Here is a 19599-nt window from a genome sequence, read left to right on the forward strand (position 1 = left end):
TTATATGGGTATGTCAATATGTTTTACTATAAGTTATTTATTACTATCATAAGGAAACAAAGAAAAATTTCTGTGTTTGTATTTACTTTTTACCTTGTTTAACTGGCAAAACTCTATTCCGGAATGATTTGGTTTTCCCTGGATCATGATGATTTCCACTTCGGCTATATCCACTGAAACTCGATGAAGAAAATGGTCCATCCAGTTCATCATCAAGTAGATATAGTGAAAGCCCTTCAGCAGTATCTGAAACTTAGATTTAATAAGATGATAATGTTAATATCATGTGATATTTTCAGAAAAATTAAACAGGCTTTGTTTTTTTTTAATTTTTAATCTTGTCAATATCATTGATTTTTTTTTAAAAGTCACATTCTTATGGATAGAGTGTTTTTCAGTTTTACTGGGACTAGAGCTTACAGAGCAGCTAACAATGAAGAAGTCAACATTTTTATTTATTTTTTTTACAGAGGTTTTGGATTTCCATTCATTTGTTTTGTTTTTAAAACTTTATTTCTTTAACAGGCATTAGTCAAGTTGTTCTAAGCAATAAATAGAAATATTTTGAGAACAAATGATTTATCATCATGAAATTTATGTGTACAAAATGTTAGAAACTTGCTCAAGAAAGCCACCTTGGCGGTTGGTGGGGCAAAAATACAGCCGAGATGCTGCGGAATCTGCTGGCTCTACGTCAAATTACCCAGAGGACCATAAGTACTGCTTCATGCAGACAGTTTGAAAATAAAGTTCCAGAAAAACAAAAGCTGTTTCAGGAGGATAATGGAATTCCAGTGCATCTAAAGGGTGGGGCAGCTGATGCCCTCCTGTACAGAGCCACCATGTTTCTTACAATTGGCGGAACAGCATATGCCATATATCAGCTGGCTGTGGCTTCGTTTCCCAAGAAGCAGGATTGACTTCAAGTTATCATTCCAGCTCTGGCTTCAGTTTAATTCCGTGCCCTGTGGACCAGTAATCTGATCAAAAGAGCTCTTCTTTGGGGATCAGTATTTATTGACTTGGTCACCAATAAAGCAGTCTTTACCATGAAAAAAAAAAAAAAAAAAAAGAAAGCCACCTCAACACATTAACAAATCCTCAATTCTTTTTTTGGTAAATATAGTGTAGATGAGGGCTTTTAGATACTATAGCTCTTAAAAATATATTTAAGTCACATAGTTTTAAATATAGGAGACTATAAAATTAATATAGTCTAACAAATTCATTTATTAAATGAAGAAATAACAAGTCCTAACACCTAATGAAAAGAAGATTTCAAAGGGTAGCTCAGTAAGACAAAGCAACATATAATGAAATGTACAAAGAGCTGGAGTCAGAAATTCAAAAGGGCCTAACTTGCTCAACACTTCTCATGCTGAAGGAACTGAAATGCAAATTCAAGCCACAATTTGCAATACTTAAAGATGCTGTGGGTAGATTATTAAATTATCCAAGAAGCAATAAAAGAAGATGGAAGGAGTATACAGTCACTGTACCAAAAGGAATTGGCTGACACAGAAGAATTTCATGAAACAATGTATGATCAAGAGCCTGTGGTGATGAAGGAAGAAGTTCAAGCTGCTCTCAAAGGACTGGCAAAAAACAAGGCCCCAGGAATTGAGGGCATACCAATTGACATATTTCAACAAACAGATCCACCCTGGATGTGCTCACTAAATTGTGCCAAGAAATCTGGAGGACAACCACCTGGCCAACTGACTGGAAGAGATCTATATTTGTTTCCATTCCAAAGAAAGGTTGACCCAACAGAGTGCAGAAATTACTGAACAATATCATTAGTATCACATGCAAGCAGGATTCTGCTGAAAATTATCCAAAAACGATTGGAGCAGTACATCAAAAGAGAACTGCCTGAAGTGCAGGCTGAGTTTAGAAGAGGCTGTGGTACTAGGGATATGGTAGCTAATGTTAGATGGACTTTGGCTGAAAGCAGAGAGTACCAGAGAAATGTCTATCTGTGTTTAATTGACTGCAAAGGCATTTGACTACGTGGATCACAACAAACAGTGGCTGACTCTGAGAAGAATGGGAATCCCAGAACATTTGATTGTGCTTATGTGAAACCTATAAGCGGACCAGGAGGCAGTCGTCAGAACAGAGCAAAGAAACACTGCATGGTTCAAAATTGGTAAGTTTGCATGCCAGGGATGTATCCTGTCTTAATACCTTCTCAATCTATGCATAACAGATCATCTGGGAGGTTGGCCTGTATGAGGAGGAATGTTGCATCAAGATTGGAGGAAGACTCATCAACAACTTGCGTTATGCAGAAAACTCTGCTTGCTGGAACTGAGGAGGACCTGAAGCGCTTGCTGCAGAGGTCAAGGACTGCATCCTTCAACACAGATTGAAGCTCAACATCAAGAAAACAAAGATTCTCACCACTGGGCCAATTAGCAGCATTATGATAGATTATTAACAGCTTTAGTTTGCTTGTTTCCACAATCAATACTCTTGGTACCAGCAGCCAGGAAATCAACAGATGAATTGCACTGGGAAAACTGGCTATCGGGGACCTCTCCAGAGTACTGAAGAGCAATGACAGCAGTCTGGAGACTAAGGTGCACCTGATCCAGGCCACAGTCTTCACAATTGCTTGCTATGCATCAGAGAGCTGACAATGACTAGGGATGATAGAGAATTGATGCCTTTGAGCTGTGGTGATGGAAAAGAGTACTGACTATAACATGGACTGCCAGAAGAACAAACAAGTTTATCCTAGAGAGGGTGAAACCAGACCGCTCCTCGAAGGCAAGGATTCCTTTTTTTTTTCTATAATTATATTTTATTAATTTTCATAAACATTTACAGAGATTTTGGGTTTCCATTCATTCATTGTTGCACTATTCTCTCCACCCTCCTCCCAGTTTGTTCTTGTCCAAATGCCACAGTGCTTGTCAAAGCCAGTTCTGATTAATCTTCTTTGTCAGTGTGACCTTTGCCATTCCCTATCACTCCTCCCTGAGAGAGACTTCACCCTGAGTCATAAGGAAAAGGGGAATGGCATATTCTCTTAGCTACTTCCTGCTGAAAAGGGACGCTGTGGGTTTCAGGGTGAAGATCTTCTCTCACTACTCTAAAGGGCCCCTTTGGCAGTAGGAAACACATAGACTATTATGGAGATTGATTTTGGAATTTAGATGCACTCTTATTGATTGTGTTCATATCCTTGAAGATGTATCATGGGGGTGTTGCAACCTAGAAGACACTAATTTAACTAACAAGTTATAAGTACATGAGTCCAAAATTTATGGAAAAGTAAAAGAAAAGATTCTTTCATTGTTTTACAAACCCTCCCCCAGGTCCCCTCCACCAGGGGTTGCACCATTTTACACTCCCACCAACAGTGAATCAGGGTTCCAGTTTCTCCACAACCTCGCCAGCATTTGTTGCTTGCTGTTCTGTTAAATTTTGCTATTTTGACTGGGGTGAAATGATATCTCATAGTTGTTTTAATTTGCATCTCTCTTAGGGCTAGGGATTTTGAGCATTTCTTCATGTGTTTGTTAGCCATCTGAATCTCGTCTTCGGTGAAGTGCCTGTTCATATCCTGTGCCCAGAAGGCAAGGATCCTGAAGCTTCATCTGACATACAAGGAGGAACCAGCTCTTGGAGAGGGACCTCATGCTTGGAAGGGTGGAGGGACAGAAAAAGAGAGGAAGACCATTAAATCGTTGATTCAGAGACTGGGGCAATGAAGGTAGGTGTGTCAGAGACAGTAAAGTTGGCATAGGATCGAATAGGTTTCAGGGGTATTGTACATAGGGTCTCTGTGAGTCGCAAGCAACTCGAAAGCACATAACAACAACAACAACAACAATGCCTAATGGAAGCAAGGATTTTGAAGATCCATCTGACATACTGTGGTGTTAGCCTAAAAGTTGGTTTTTTTTAGCCATTAGAGTTAGCCTCCTCTGGTCTCCAACTACCTTAATTACAGACGCAGGGTCTTGCAGATCAGCATGTTCTTGGAAATTCATCAACAGCTGTGGGACTGGGATAAGAAAGAGTGTTTCCATACACAGCAAGAACTGAGGCAAGCAAGACTTTAGGGAAACTGGAGCAAGACGCTGGTGTGAGTGAGACCCTAGTGGTAGAAAAACTGTGGCAAGGTGTGACCTGAGGCTTCTTGCATTTTGTGCTGACCACAGTTAAAGGTTTTGCTGGTCTTGCCAGAGGCTTGAAGGAGAAGCTGACTTATAACTATTCTGAGGCAAACCTTGATGGATGATTTGGATTTGACTGCTGAACTGAAAGCAGAGCCTGAACTGAGGAATTGTGCTTTGGAAATGCTGGGCTAAAACTTGGATTTGCTTTGGGTGGCATTCTTTGTCGCCCCTATTCTCTAACATATTTTTTTAAGAAACCACATTCTCAGTACCATAATTGTGAGTCTGTGAATCAACAACAAATAAATGAACCTCTTGCTGTTGGTGTGGCTCTTGAAGCACCGTGGGGCTGGGCTACAGGGTCTTTATCTGATTTTCGTTCTGGGGCATTGAGGGTCTGTATAATTCTCACTCCCTCTGGCCCTTTGAGAAAGATGCTCATGGCCCTGTGCCTGCACGTGCCATTTTCTGCTCTCTAGACACATACTTTGGGAATGTTGTCAGGAAGGACAAGTCTTCGGAGAAGGACATCATTCTTGGAAGCGTGGAGGGACAGCACAAGAGAACAGCACAGGGTCTTCTTAGACCCTGGATGAGATGAATTGACTTTAGGGCAGAGTTCAGAGCTATAGTGCATAGGGTCACTATCAGTAGTCAACTCAATGGCACATCACAACAATAATAAGGCTTAATGTCTTATGTAAGACCATACAATTAGCAAGTAGAATTGGGACCACAACACAGATTTTCTAATCCAAATTTATTATTCTTTGCATTCCGAACTATGCTTCCTTTTTCATATATTTAATATCAGTATTACACTGAACTATATCAAACAGCAGAAGTAAAAGACATATTTACCAGGAGATGAAAAAGGAGAACCAGTCCTGACATATGACATTGAGGTATTCTGGTCATTTTTAGGCTGCAACTTCATTTGTTTTTGTTTTCCTTTTGGACTACAAGTAAAAACATGTAACACTGATCATTTTCAGCCCTATGTTGGCATCATATTATGATAAACAGTATAATAGAAAATGCTTAAGGTGATCAAAGAAGAAATGTTCTAAAATGAAAATGAAATTCAAATCAGTAATGTAACAAAATTAATCTCAAGCATAAAGTTTTTAGTAATGTAAAAGTCACTTCAACAGTGTTTTGGGCAACAAATTCCATCTTTACACAAGCACAAGAATTCTACAAGAGAAATCACTTGCTATCTTGAATTATTTACAGATTTTGAGGATTGCAGGAACATATGAAAAATGCTTTGAAAACATAAAATGCTACATCAATATACAATACCTAGGAGCTCTGCTAAAAATGCTTTGAAAACATAAAATGCTACATCAATATACAATACCTAGGAGCTCTGCTAAAAATGCTTTGAAAACATAAAATGCTACATCAATATACAATACCTAGGAGCTCTGCTACTAGATAATGAGCTGCTGCTGCTTCTTAGACGTTTTCGGTACCGTGGCCTTCTCTTCTGACTCTGGATTGCTGACTTATATTCAGAGATAATATTTTTAATATGACTTTCAAATAAGGCAGATAATCGCAGTGTCATGCTATAGATCTGAAAATGTAGAAATTAAAGTCTTGTTTTACCAAATAGTTTAATTGTATAAAACATAAAATGTATCAATACACCTGGAGCAGTGCCAATAGTATTATTCTAGATAAAAGATATATGTCATATACATGAAATATTCTTTATGGAGAATCAAAACTACATAACATTTTCACCTAAAATTTAGAAAAAGGTTTTAATAAGATAATATCCATTGTTGGGAAGGGTGGGGAAAAATGTAGTCTCATATATTGCCAGTAGTAACAATATTTTAAAGGACAATTTGAAATATGTGACAAAACTCATAAGGATATATACACTTTTAGGCTAATAGTTTCACCTCTGGGAATTTACATTAAAGAACTATCAAAGCATATAAAATATTCATTTTCAAGGATTTTAAGTATGATAGTGATGGTATTGTACAAATAAAGTAAAAAAGCTAGAGAAACAATCTAAATCTCCAGCAACAACACACAAGTGCTAACTATCATACAGCAGAATACAATGTTGTTTTAAGGGGTCCTATAATCTATGTGGAGTCATAGGAATCCCATATGACAGAGCTGAGCTACCCTATAGGGGTTTCTTCAGTATAATTTTTATGGAAGAAATTGCTAGGCCTTTCTCCTTACAGAGCTGACAGGTGAGTTAGAACTACTGATCTTTCAGATAGCAACCCAGTGCTTAACTGTTGCATCACCAGGGCTCTTTAGTAGAATACAACACTGACATTTTAAAAACCTTGCTTTAAAAGAGTCACAAAATTACATGAGAAATGTTTATAATATTTAAGCTTTTTAAAAAAGGCATCCACTGCAATCCCAGAGGTACACGGTTCAAATCCACCAGATGCTCTGCTGGAAAAGGAGGGGGCAATCTCCTCCTGTAACAGTCAGATCTGATTTGACGGTACACGTAAAAAGAATTAAAAAAAATTTTTTTTTAAAAAGGCATCAAAATATAAAATCCATTCTATTAAATAGCAATGTTATTTGTTTTTATACAAATAATGTGCACTTTATATAGGTTTTGAAACCAGAAACTCCCTTTAAGTGTACTCTATGTGAATACTTATTGACACAGACAAATCATATGCAAACATTATGGTATATTTACACGTATGGGTAGGAAATACCAGAAGTACATACATTAAGTGTAAATAAAAATAGGTAATTAGTTGGGGTAATGAGGGTAGGTGTGATTGGAGGGGGTGAGACTGCCTCAGGATAGGGCAGGGTTCAGGGCTGTTGTACATAGGGTTGGCATGAGTTGCAGGCAACTTGATAGCACATAACAACAACAACAACAACAACAACAACAACAACAACAACAACAACAACGAGATTTATAGATTATTTTGTTCTTTTACCAGTCTGCTTTTCTCAAGCTTTCTATAGAGAATATCCAATACTATAATAATCAGGATAAAAGGGTAAACAACAAATGTGAAAAAATTATGCCTGCATAAACCAGTGAAAAATCATTTATATGAGGTGAAAAAGTGGGAAAGTATATATCTATTGTGCAACTAATTTAAATCAGATAACAACTATTACAAAAGACAAAAATTGTTATCACTAATTGTATTGTTCAAGATATTTAAGTTCTGAGAAAATATAGGAAAATGGTTAAAAATGAGTATAAATATCCACTAACTTGCCAGTATGGTTCCCTATTTGGTATAATAAAGGGAACATGATTATTTAGAACAAATTAAACATTTAATATGAATTAATATTTGTCAACCATCTTTATTATAAAAGAACATGTGCAACCATGAATAAATTAAAACCTTTCTGTAAAAAAAAAAATACACTGTGTATCGTATATCGTAAAAAGGTACTCAAGCTATTACTTCTATCTTCCTTGACCTCTCTCCGGCAGAAAAGGAGGAAAGATTAGTGTTATCATCTAAGGATGTAACACTAATCCTTTAGATAGAAATCCTTCAAGTTTTTTTTTTTTAAAAAGCAGGTAGAGATTTTATTTTTAAAAAGAAAGAAAACATCAAAATTTAGAATGACTTATTATTTTCAAGCATATCTAAAAAAACCCAAGTAATGTTTTATAGAAGATACTGAAAATCAAACTTTAGCAGCTATGTCATAATTGCTGTATATACATATGTTAAAACTAGTCCAAAACATATAATTAATTGCTTAGGTAATTAACCCATCTCAGAACATTTTCTCATACCCTTGATTTTTTATTAGAGGTATAAGCTTTGGAGTTGCTGAATATTTGGCGAACATCTTTATAAAATTCCAGAGGACTAGCATAGTTTCCTGTTTCCAGAGTTTCCTTCACAGTGCTGAAGTCCATTGGAGTGCCTATAACGTCTTGATAATCCTACAAAGAAGAATGATTTATAACAGCCAAGTATGGTAACAACACTAAATAATAAAATGGGACTGGAAATCACATCAACCACTTGCTGATGTAACCTATCATGAAGTATTATCTTTTCTTATCCAGTAATATCCCTGGCCTCAAACTATCTAATTTTTCTTGGTAGATAAAGGATATAGTAGGAGTATGAGAGGCCTTAGGCCTCACTCTGTAGTCAATAACCATAAATGACTCTAAAGGGACAGGATAGAAAATTCAGTCATACAGAGTTCATAATATGGACTATCAATTCTTGATTAAATACAGATACTGGACCCTAATTCCCAGGAAAAAAATGTCTAATGAGTATAGATAATGAGATTAATCACAAATTATTAAACAGTTTCATGCTACAAATATATATTTCCAAAATAGTCCTAACTGTGAGGATGTTCTACCTAAGGTGTTATTGGTTAAGGGTCAAAGCCAAATTAGCTATGACCATGCTTCTTATTTTTTTTAAGTCAGTGTGAAACTTATTTCATCTAACATATTCAGTCTCATAGAATCAAAATTAGGTTGACTGTGTTTAGGGGAAGGAAGAGAGTCTATGTTATAACATAACCCTAGAAATATCTAATATGGACTTGAAAAACTTAACATGTCAGTCTAGAAACTAAGGTGCCATGGTCTTCACAATTACTTGCTATGCATCAGAGAGCTGGACAACGACTAAGCATGACAGAAGAAGAACTGATGCCTTCGGAGTTGTGGAGCTGGAGAAGAGTCTTGAACATATTATAGACTGCCAAGAAAACAAATAGGTCTGTCTTGGAAAGGGTGAAACCAAGTTTCTCCTTGGAGTCTAGGATTTTGAAGCTCCATTCTCATATACTTTGGGCATGTGGCCAGGAGGGACTGAACCTTGGAGAAGGACATCATGCTTGGAAGAGTGGAAGAACGGTGCAGGAGAGGAAGACCCCAGATGAAATGGATTGATACAGTAACTGGGGCAATGGGGTTTGATGTGTCAGAATCAGTGAGACTGGCTCAGGACAGGGGCAGGCTTTAGCACTGCTGGATATACGGTTACTACAGGTGGCAGGTGACTCGATGGCACATAACAAGAACACCACCACTACAACAACATATACATCAATATACAAATATGTTTTGGAGTAAAATCAGTATTAAAGCCTTCATTTTACTGAGAATTATTAGGAAAGATCACTTGTTCTTCAAAGAAGAAAGTGAAAGAGCCAGAAGACTGGAAACCCTGTCTCTGTAAAATGTCATTAAAATTAGTAAAATTAAAAAAAGAGAACATATGTTGCAAAGTAATTACTTTTTTATTTTGCTGCCGTAGCTTTATATCTAAATAAAACACCGCCTTATATGGATGCTACAAACACTCTTGAGAACAGGTGCTGATATATACTAAACAAAAATCCATGCAAGAGTGAAAAGACAGCAAGGTAGAAGAAAACAAATTCTAAAAGGCCCTTTTAAGTATGAGAACTTTATAAAGAAAAACAGGGCAAAAAAACCCAGTCAGATTATGTGTTTTAAGAGACTACTAGGTCTACCTCAGAAACGAATGGATCTTGTCTTTCTGGACCAACTGCTGAGGATTCTCCCTCCTGCTCTTGATGGCCCTATTAGGGTAAAGAGTATATATGTTATGTGTGAAGACTAGTAAACAAAATCTTAACACTTATAAAACAATTATGATTTAAAGTTCAAAGATCCATAAATAGGCACTATGCTTTCACTGTCTGTAATCTTAGAAGGAATGTTACAGTTACCATTTTTCTTTGCTATAAAAATTATGTGACTAACTTATTCTACCTAAACTCACTACAATAAACAGACTTCAATGTACATAATTCTGTTCTTTATTTGAATGTTTTTTTCTTGACTGAAAAGTGTGTATGCACACAAGAAAACTGATGTGCACTAAGATCAGAGGATGAGTTAATGTAGTTCTGAAATATTATTATACTTTTTCTTTGAAAAATTTAAATAGATTTGCAACCTACAGTAAAATGTAACTTAATGCATAAATAAAAAATTCTCCTAGAAAAATAATCCTATACTTTAAGTTGTTAGTATTTTTTTATTGGTGAAAAGACCCATAACATATTTAATATAAGTTTAAAAGTACTGCCATATGTCACAAAGCTCTTAGAGTGTATAGAACAATAGAGTGTATTAGATGTTAGTTAAATTTATTAAACAAATACTAGGAGAAAATCAGGAAGGAACAGAAGGAAAATTTAGATGCAAATTTAGTTTACAACTCTGTGTGCCAAGAAACTGTGCTGCAATCCTGAAGGCACGTGGTTAGAATCCACCAGCTGCTCCACAGGAAAAGGATGGGCAAGCTCCTTCCAAATGATTAAATGCCTCCAAAAATCGACTGGAGGGGTCAGATATGAGTTGGTTCTGGCTCAATGGTACACAACAACAACAACAACAACAACAACTATATAATCTAAACACTAAGTATATGATAGGCATTTTAGAAAGATATGATTACATTATGAACTTTCATGATTCAAAGATAAACTAGAAAGTAATAAAAGAGAGAAAAAGGAAGGCAGGCAGGGGAAAGTGGCTCTTAATAAACCCTGGTTATTTAAAGGCTCAGCTATCAATCATAATACTGGTAGTTTAAAACCACCAGTTGCTCCATAGGAAAAAGACAAGGCAATATGCTTCCATAAAGATTATAGCCTCAGCAATTCTAGAGTAATTCTACTCTGTCCTACAGGGTAACTATGAGTCAGAATGGATTCAATGGTAATGGGCTTGGTTTTGCAATTAGATAAAAAAATACATATTTATTGGAAATCATGATACTAAAAATTATTTAAACCATATACTTACTGGGTAAGAAAGATGATCAGCTGGCTGTCGAAATGGCTCTGAGTCTTCTCGTTCATAAATGAGGCTCAATAGTTCTTTACACTGTCTTTTCCAAGAATCAAGATTACACTTTAAAGATTGTCTTCTGCCTCGGCACTTGACCTATAGTTTTAATAGAATTATTTCTTAAAGTTTATTTTTAAACTTTCTAGATGTTGATTCAGTAAATCCTTTGCTAACATGATAAATTCTGGACTTTCCCATTTGATGCGTCTATGAATTTTTTTCAAGTATTTTAAAGGAAATAATATCAAATAGGATGGCTATGTATCTCTGGTGCCCTAGTGGGTAAGGAGTTGCACTGCCAACCCAAAGGCAGGTGGTTCATACACCAGGTGCTCCTGATGAAGCAGTCTCTCTTCTTGTGTGATTTATACCTTCTGAAAATCTGTTGGAAGGTCAGTTATTAGTTGGTTACAACCTGATGCCAATGATATGCATTTAATTATCATAAAGGCAAAGTGTGTAGAAAAGAGTCATCCTAGCAGGTTTGAGTTACTATCTTTAGAAGATTCTGCTTATAAAGGTAGACCTTGTTTGGCATTTGGGAACCTAGTACTTGAACCCATTTCCTTATCATTAGGGTGCTTTATTGTGCCTAGATTGTCTGTATAAACAATGCTTGTAATTTGTGCCGAACACTTATTTTTTCTTCTGAGAGACCAGAATTATGTATTAGATATATAAACAATTCCCTAATAAAACCCTCAAGGACTTAGTTTCTAATGATGCATAGTATTACATTTTCATTACTGAAGGAAGAGTGTAGTCTGGCTTGGGCATATCAGAGATCATGAAGATTTTGCAGGAAAGGGCAAGGTTCAGATCTGCTGTTCATAGTGTCTCTATGAGTTGTAGCTGACTCATCAGGCACCTAACAACAACAGCAGGGAGAAAGCATAGGGAGTCTGTACACAGATTCATCTCGATTTTGTCTGTGTCTTGGTCTTTTATGTTCCAGCCTCAGCATTACTAACCTCCTATAAGAAGCTTGTACATGGATACAATGATATGCTGAATGCCAGGAATCCTTCTAATGTTGGAATGCCCTTAAGGACCCCTGACATAGTAAGGCTGAAAATTTTTATACTCTGTTCACTTACATGTCTTCCAGATGAAGTACCAGGACCATCTGAATCTAAATCAACCATTTCTGAATCCTAAAATGAAAATAGGAGGGTGAGAAGAAACATTATATTGTATTTATATGTCCTACAAGTTAGATGAACATATAAAAATAAAAGGCAAAAATAGTCACAATATACTTTTGTTTATTAGAGCAGGCAGCAAAACAAAACCTGAGGGAGCCTATCTCTAAACTTTAACAGTAAGCTATGTAAAAAATGGAAAATGTACTGAAGAAAAGATATAGTGTTTTGTTATTGTAAGTAAGCATTACAGCTAGTACTTTAAAAGGAAAAAAACACCCCACCACCCTTTATTCTATATGGCATGTTAATTTAATATACCACAATCATGCATAATCATGATTAACCTTTTGTTATTTCAAAAAGACAATGCTTTTTTTAAAGAAAAATATGTTAAGAATTAAAACCCTAAGTCTCTGTAAACTTTCATTAAAATTAATTAAAAAAATTTAGCCAGTGTATTTGAGGAATTGAACTTTTAATATTAAAAAATGAACAAAACGAATTTAGGTTTAAGTAGTTACATGTGACCACAGACTACCATGTTGGGCAATATGGAATCCTCTTTCTTCTCTAAATACTACAAAGAGAGGATTTTCAAGTCTAGGAAAATAGAGGAGAAACTGGAGGGGAGAATGTTACACCAAGTGTAGTTTTGACGACAAGTGTAATAGCAGGAAAATCCACAGTGAAACTTGTGTTTGGACTACCAGCATAGGTGTAAACTTGGTGGAGGAAAAAAAATTATTTCAAAAGTCTGTCCCTCATATCTTTGGTATTTTAGTTGACTTGCAGCTGGATTCATATAGCTGTTATTTTCAATGGGTTAAAAATAAGATAACATATCAGAAGTGCTCTCTGACTTCCTGGCATCCATCTTGATGTAGGTGAGGATGCTCTGCATGTCTTCTTCCCATTCTGCATGTTGATGTTTCTGGATGTGGCATCTCTGGGGAAGCTTAATCCAAGAAGGCAAATTTAGCGGGCCTTTGCCTGAGCACTTACAGCAAATGAACTTGAATTTGCTTTGGTAGGAGTTGGTGGGGAGATTTTATTTTTCTGGCACCATGTACTTGTAATAAAAAGCACCCATTTTAATAAAGATCAATGACAAAATATAAAAAAAAGTCTATACACATGAGGTATTCCTGAGTTAAAACTCACTCTGGAACAACTGGTTTTAATTTGGTTGGTTTTGGGTTTGTTTTTTTTTTTTTTCTTTTTAAAATCTTTTATTGTTGTTTATGCGAAGTTACTTTTTAAAAAAAGATTCAGTTAAGTATCTATTATGTATTACATTTTGTCCCTGTCACAATGCCCAATACATGTTAAAATCTTAACCTCTATACCCTTGTTTATAATTTCTCTTGAGAATTTGGTTTTGTGTTATGTTAATGAGGAAATCAGTGTAGGGTAATCACTTCTAATGAAGAATACAGATTAGACAGATTATTTTTCTCTCCAGAGAGAGCAAGAGAGCTTTTCTCTATTGCCAGAGTCTTGATTTTTAATTTCTAGCCTCCTAACAAACAAGCATTACAAACACTGAGGAGGAAGAAAAGATCAATATGGACATCAGAAAAGACTGAATATTGGATCAGAATGTCAAGAAGCCAAGAGAAAGGATTTTAAAGAGTAGCTGGTGAAAACAAAGCAAAATATTATAATGAAATGTGCAAGACTCAGAAAATCAAAAGGGAAGAACTGCTTGATATTCCTCAAGCTGAAGGAACTGAAGAATGAATTCAAGCCTTGAGTCACAATGCTGAAAGATGCTCTGGGCAAAATAATGAATGATCCAAAAAAAGATGGAAGAAATACACTGAGTTACTGTACCAAAAAGAATTGGATGACACAGAATATTTTCAGTAAGTAGTATATAATCAATAACCAATGGTAATAAAGGAATAAGTTCAAGCAGCTCTGAAGGAACTGGCAAAAAATAAGGCCCCAGGAATTTATGATATATTTCAACAAATAGGTACAGCCCTAGATGTGCTCACTAGATTTTGCTAAGTAATCTGGAGAAATGCTGGCTAACTGGAGTAGAGGAGATCTGTATTTATTCTCATTCCCAGAAAGGGTGACCCAACAGAAGATGAAAATTGGTGAATGATATAACTAATATCACATGTAAACAAACCTTGGTGAAGATTATCCAAAAACCAACTAGACTATTACATGAACAGAGAGCTGTCAGGAATACAAGCTGGGCTTTGATGAGGCCGTGGCACTAGGGATATCACTGCTGATGTTAGACAGCTCTTGACTGAAAGCAAAGAGTATACAAAGCATCAACTATGCAAAGGTATCTGTTTATGTGGATCACAACAAACTGTAACCAATACTGAGAAGAATGGAAATCTCAGAACACTTAATTGTGCTCCTGCAAAATCTACACCTAGACCAAGAAGTTGCTATCTGAACACAGCAAGGGAACACTGCATGGTTCACAACCGAGAAGAGTTCATCAGGGATGTATCCTTTCTCCATACCTTTTCAATCTATATATTGAGCAGATCATTTTGGAGGCCAGACTTTATGAAAGAGAACATGGCATCTACCTATGTTATGCAGATGATACAACTTTGCTCACTGAAACTGCAAAAGACTTGAAGTACTTTGCTGTAGAAGATCAAGGATTACAGCCTTCAATATGGATTGCTTTTCAACACCAAGAAAACAAAATCCTCACCATTAGCCCAATAGGCAGCATCACGATAGATGGAGAAAAGACTGAAGTTGTTAACAATTTCACCTTGCTCTGATATACAATCAGAGTGCACTGGCATCAGCAGATAGGAAATCAAAAGATGAGTTTTGCATTGGGAAAATGTGCTGTCCAGAATCTCCCCAAGAGTGCTGTTGTTGTTAGGTGCTGTCCAGTCGAGCATGACCCATAGAGACCCTATGAATAACGGATCTGAACCCTGTCCTATCCTGTGCCATCCTCACATATCCTTACACACTTGAGCCCATTGTGGCAGTCACTGTGTCAATCCACCTGGTTGAGTTTTCTTCTTTTGCCAACCCTCTACCTTTTTAAGCATCATGCCCCTTTTCAGGGAATAGCCTCTCCTGGTAACATGCCCAAAGTATGTGAGGTAAAGCTTTCTCATCTTTGCCTCCAAGGAGCACTCTGCACTTTCTACAACATATATTTGTTTGTTCTTTTGGCAGTCCATGGGATATTCATTACTCTTTTCCAACACCACAGCTCAAAGGCATCAACAATTCTTCTGTCATCCTTATGCATTATTCAGCTCTTAGATGTACAGCAAGTGATTGGAAAGACCATGGCTTGAATCAGATGCATCTTAGTCCTCAAACTGATATCATTATTCCTCAATAATTTGGAGAGGTCCCTGACTGCAGACTTTCCCAGTGCAATATGTCTCTTGATTTCCAGACTGCTGTTACCAAAGGTGGTCCCGAAGGTGTTGAATGCGGATCTAAGTAAGATGAAGGTGTTGACAGTTTCAACCTTTTCTCCATTTATCATGGTGTTGTTGCCTATCAGTCCAGTGGTAAGAATTTTTATTTTTGTGTTTTTTAGATAAAATCCATATTGAAAGCTGGATTCTTTGAGATGGATTGACACAATCACTGTGGCAATGGGGTCAGATGTGTCAGAGACAATGAGGTAGGTGCAGGATAGGGCAAGGTTAGAGTTACTGTCCACAGGATCACTACGAGTTCTAGTCAACAATGACAACAAGAATAACCAATAAGCAATATTTAGATAGGCGGAGAAAACATTGAAGTTGCCAATGACGCCATCTTATTTGTATCCACAATCAACATCTTTGTCAAGAGGTCAGGTGATGTATTTCATTGGAAAAAATTATATATTTCATTGCTGTCACGGACCTCTCCAAAGTCCTGAAGAGCAATTATTTTAGTTTAAAAACCAAGATGTGTCCAATTTATGTCATGGTCTTATCAATCACTTGCTATGCATCTCAGAGCTGGACTGTGAATGAAGATGACAGAAGGAAAATTGAAGTCTTTGATTTGTTGTGTTTGAGGAGAGCACTGAATATCCCATTGACAGACTAAAGAACAAATAGAGAAGGTCTTGGAAAAGGTGCAGGTAGAATACTATTTAGAGGTAAGAATGATGAAGTTTTGTCTCATGTACTTTGGGCATGTTGCTATGTGAGACTATTTCCTGAAAAGGGAAATTATGCTTGGAAAGATGGGTCAATGAAAGAGAGAATGACCCTCAATGAGATGAACTGACAAAGTGACTGCAGCAATGGACTCAAGTATGTCAGAGATGTCGGGTTCAGATTTGTTATTCATAGGGCTGCTATTAGTTGTACTTGACTCAATAGAACCTAAGAATAACAAACTATGAGACTGAGAGCAAACATTTGGCAATACTATCTCAGACAAGATTCTCATAATGAAAATTTATGGAATACTCATGGACCTCCACAAGAAAAAGTTTGATAAACCAATTACATAATGGGCAAAAGACAATGGAAAGAATTTTCACAGAGGAAGATATTCAAATGGCCAACGGACATATGAAGAAATGCTCCAAATCACTGGCCATAAGAGAGATGCAAATTAAAACTACAATGAGATACCATCTCACTCCAATAGCAGTGGCAAAGTTTAATAGGACAGCAAGTAATAAATGTTCGAGAGGATGTGGTAAGATAGGAATTGTGGGATTGTACAATGGTACAACCACTCTGGAAGGCAGTTTGGTGCTTCCTCAAAAAGCTGAACACATAAGGGAGCTCTGGTGGTCTACTGGCAAGAAGCTGTGCTGCAATCCCAAAGGCACATGGTTTAAATCCACCAGATGCTCTGTTGGAAAAGGTGGGGCAATCTCCTGTGCCACATGGATCTGATTCAATGGCAAACAAGTACCAAAAAAAAAAAAAGCTGAACATAAAAATTTCATATGCCCCAGCTATTCAATATACCCCAAGAAATGAAGAACTAATGCTCAAACAGAAACTTGTACACCAATGTTCACAGCAGCATTATTCACCATTGCAAGAACATGGAAACAGCCCAAATATCCAACCACAAATGAATGGATTGAAAAGTTGTGGTACATTCATACAATGGAATAATACACGACACGTAGGAACAGTCATTTTGTAAATTACTACCTAACTTGGGAGGGACTGGAGAATTTAGAAAAAATTACAAAAAAAATCCCCAGGAACTGATAGAATACCAATTAACATATTTCAATAAACAAATGCTGCCCTCGATGAGCTCACAGGCTGTGCCAAGAAATCTGGAGAACAATATCTGGCCAATTGACTGGAAGAAATCCGTATCTATTCCCATTCCAAAAAAATATGACCTGGCAGAGCACTGAAATTACTGAACAGTACCTGCATTGATTATTTCTGTAAGGGAAATGTCTTTCATCTACTCAGTAAAATGCTTGACTGTCAGATAGTGTTCTAAAATTAAGCATTTCAGAACCATCTCAGGGATAGGTTTGAAGCCTTGAACACTAATGAGCGAAGACCAAATGAGTTGTGGGAGGATGTCAAAGGTATCATCCAGGAAGAGAGCAAATGGTCATTACAAAGACAGAGTAGGAAAAAAAGACCAAAATGGATGTCAGAAGAAACTCTGAATATTACACTGGAGCGCAGAGAAGCCAAAGCACAAAGAAGAATTCAAGATACTAAAGGGCTGAATAGAAGATTCCAAAAGGCAGCAAGGGATTTTGTTGTTGTTATGTGCCGAGTCGTTTGCGACTCATAGCGACCCTATGTACAATAGCCCTAAACCCTGCTCTATCCTGTGCCAATCGCACTGCCTCTGACACACCCATCCCAATCACCCGTCACTGAATCAATCCACCTCATAGAGGGTCTTCCCCTCCTGCGCTGTCCCTCCACCCTACCAGCCATGATGTCCCTCTCTAAGGACCTGTCTCTCCTTACAACATGTCCAAAGGATGTCAGATGAAGCTCCAGAATCCTTGCCTCCAAGGAGCAGCCTGGTTTAACCCTCTCCAGGATGAATCTGTTTGTTTTCTTGGCAGTCCAGGGTACATTCAATACTCTTCTCCAGCACCACAGCTCAAAGGCGTCAATTCTCCTTCTATCCTCCCTAGTCATTGTCCAACTCTCTGATGCATAACAAGTGATTGCAAAGACCATGGCCTGTATCAGGCGCACCTTAGTCTCCAGAGAGATGCCGTAGCTCTTGAGTAATTTAGAGAGGTCCCTAACAGCAGACTTTCCCATGGCAATACGTCTTCTAATTTCCTGGCTGCTGGTGCCGAGAGTGTTGACCGTGGAGCCGAGCAAACTGAAGCTGTGAACAATCTCAAGCACGGGATGACAGAGCAAAATATTACAATGAAATGTGCAAGGAGCTGGAGTCACTCAGCATTTCTTAAGCTCAAGGAGCTGAAGAACAAATTAAAACCTCTAGTTTCTATAATCAAGGAGGCTTTAGGCAGAATATTAAATGATACAGGAAGTATTAAAAGAAGATGGAAAGAATATACTGAGTCACTGTATCGAAAGGAATTGGCAGACACAGAAGAATGTAATGAAATAACATATGAGCAAGAGCCTATGGTGATGAAAGAAATTGAAGCTACTTTGAAGGAAATAGCAAAAAAATAAGGCCCCAGGAATAGATGGTATACCAATTGACGTATTTCAGCTAACAGATGCTGCCCTGGATGTGCTCACCAAGTTATGCCAAGAAATCTGGAGAACAACCACTTGGCCAACTGACTGGAAGTGATCTCTATTTGTTCCCATTCCAAAGAAGGGGGGCCCAAAAGAGTGTGGTAACTATAGAACAATATCATTGATTTCACATGCAAGCAGGATTCTACTGAAGATTATAAAAAAAACTGGAACAGCACATCAGCAGAGAACTGCCAGAAGTCCAGCCTGGGTTTAGAAGTGGTCGTGGTACTAGGGATATTGTAGCTGATGTTAGTTGGATCTTAGCTGAAAGCAGAGAATACCAGAAGAATGTCTATCTGTGTTTCATTGATTATGCAAAGGCGTTTGACTGTGTAGATCGTAACTGTGGCTTATTCTGAGAAGAATGGGAATCCTAGAACACCTGATCGTGCTAATGAGAAACCTATATCTGGACCAAGAGGCAGTCGTCAGAACAGAGCAAGGGAACATTGCATGGTTCAAAATTGGGAAGGGCGTACTCTGGGGATGTGTCCTATCTCCATACCTTTTCAACCTGTATGCAGAACAGATTTTCCGAGAGGTTGGGCTCTATGAGGAGAGGTGTGGCATCAGGATTGGTGAAAGATCTATCAACAATCTGTGTTATGCAGATGACACAACCCTGCTTGCTGAAACTGAGAAGGACCTGAAGCGCTTGCTGCAGAGGGTCAAGAACTGCAGCCTCCAATATGGATTGAGGTTCAATGTCAAGAAGACAAAGATTCTCACCACTGGACCAATTGGCAGCATCAGGATGGATGGTGAAGAGATTGAGATTGTTAACAACTTTA

The 19599-nt window shown here is 37.4% G+C and overlaps 1 protein-coding gene across 1 annotated transcript in view; it reads right to left on the reverse strand.

Moving 5' to 3' along the window:
- BRWD3 (bromodomain and WD repeat domain containing 3) overlaps positions 1–19599 on the reverse strand; it is a 363038-nt gene that overhangs the window by 10435 nt on the left and 333004 nt on the right. Inside the window, exons 34-40 of the mRNA XM_006902191.1 lie at positions 12072–12128; positions 10930–11070; positions 9627–9695; positions 7909–8061; positions 5555–5715; positions 4995–5092; positions 94–252 (exon numbers count right to left, since the gene is read on the reverse strand). Of these exons, the coding sequence (XP_006902253.1) occupies positions 94–252; positions 4995–5092; positions 5555–5715; positions 7909–8061; positions 9627–9695; positions 10930–11070; positions 12072–12128 (838 nt within the window). The remainder of the gene's footprint in view (positions 1–93; positions 253–4994; positions 5093–5554; positions 5716–7908; positions 8062–9626; positions 9696–10929; positions 11071–12071; positions 12129–19599) is intronic.

The sequence above is a fragment of the Elephantulus edwardii genome, unplaced genomic scaffold (assembly GCF_000299155.1).
Source record: "Elephantulus edwardii isolate Elephantulus edwardi_28Jun2011 unplaced genomic scaffold, EleEdw1.0 scaffold00378, whole genome shotgun sequence".
NCBI lineage: Eukaryota > Metazoa > Chordata > Mammalia > Macroscelidea > Macroscelididae > Elephantulus > Elephantulus edwardii.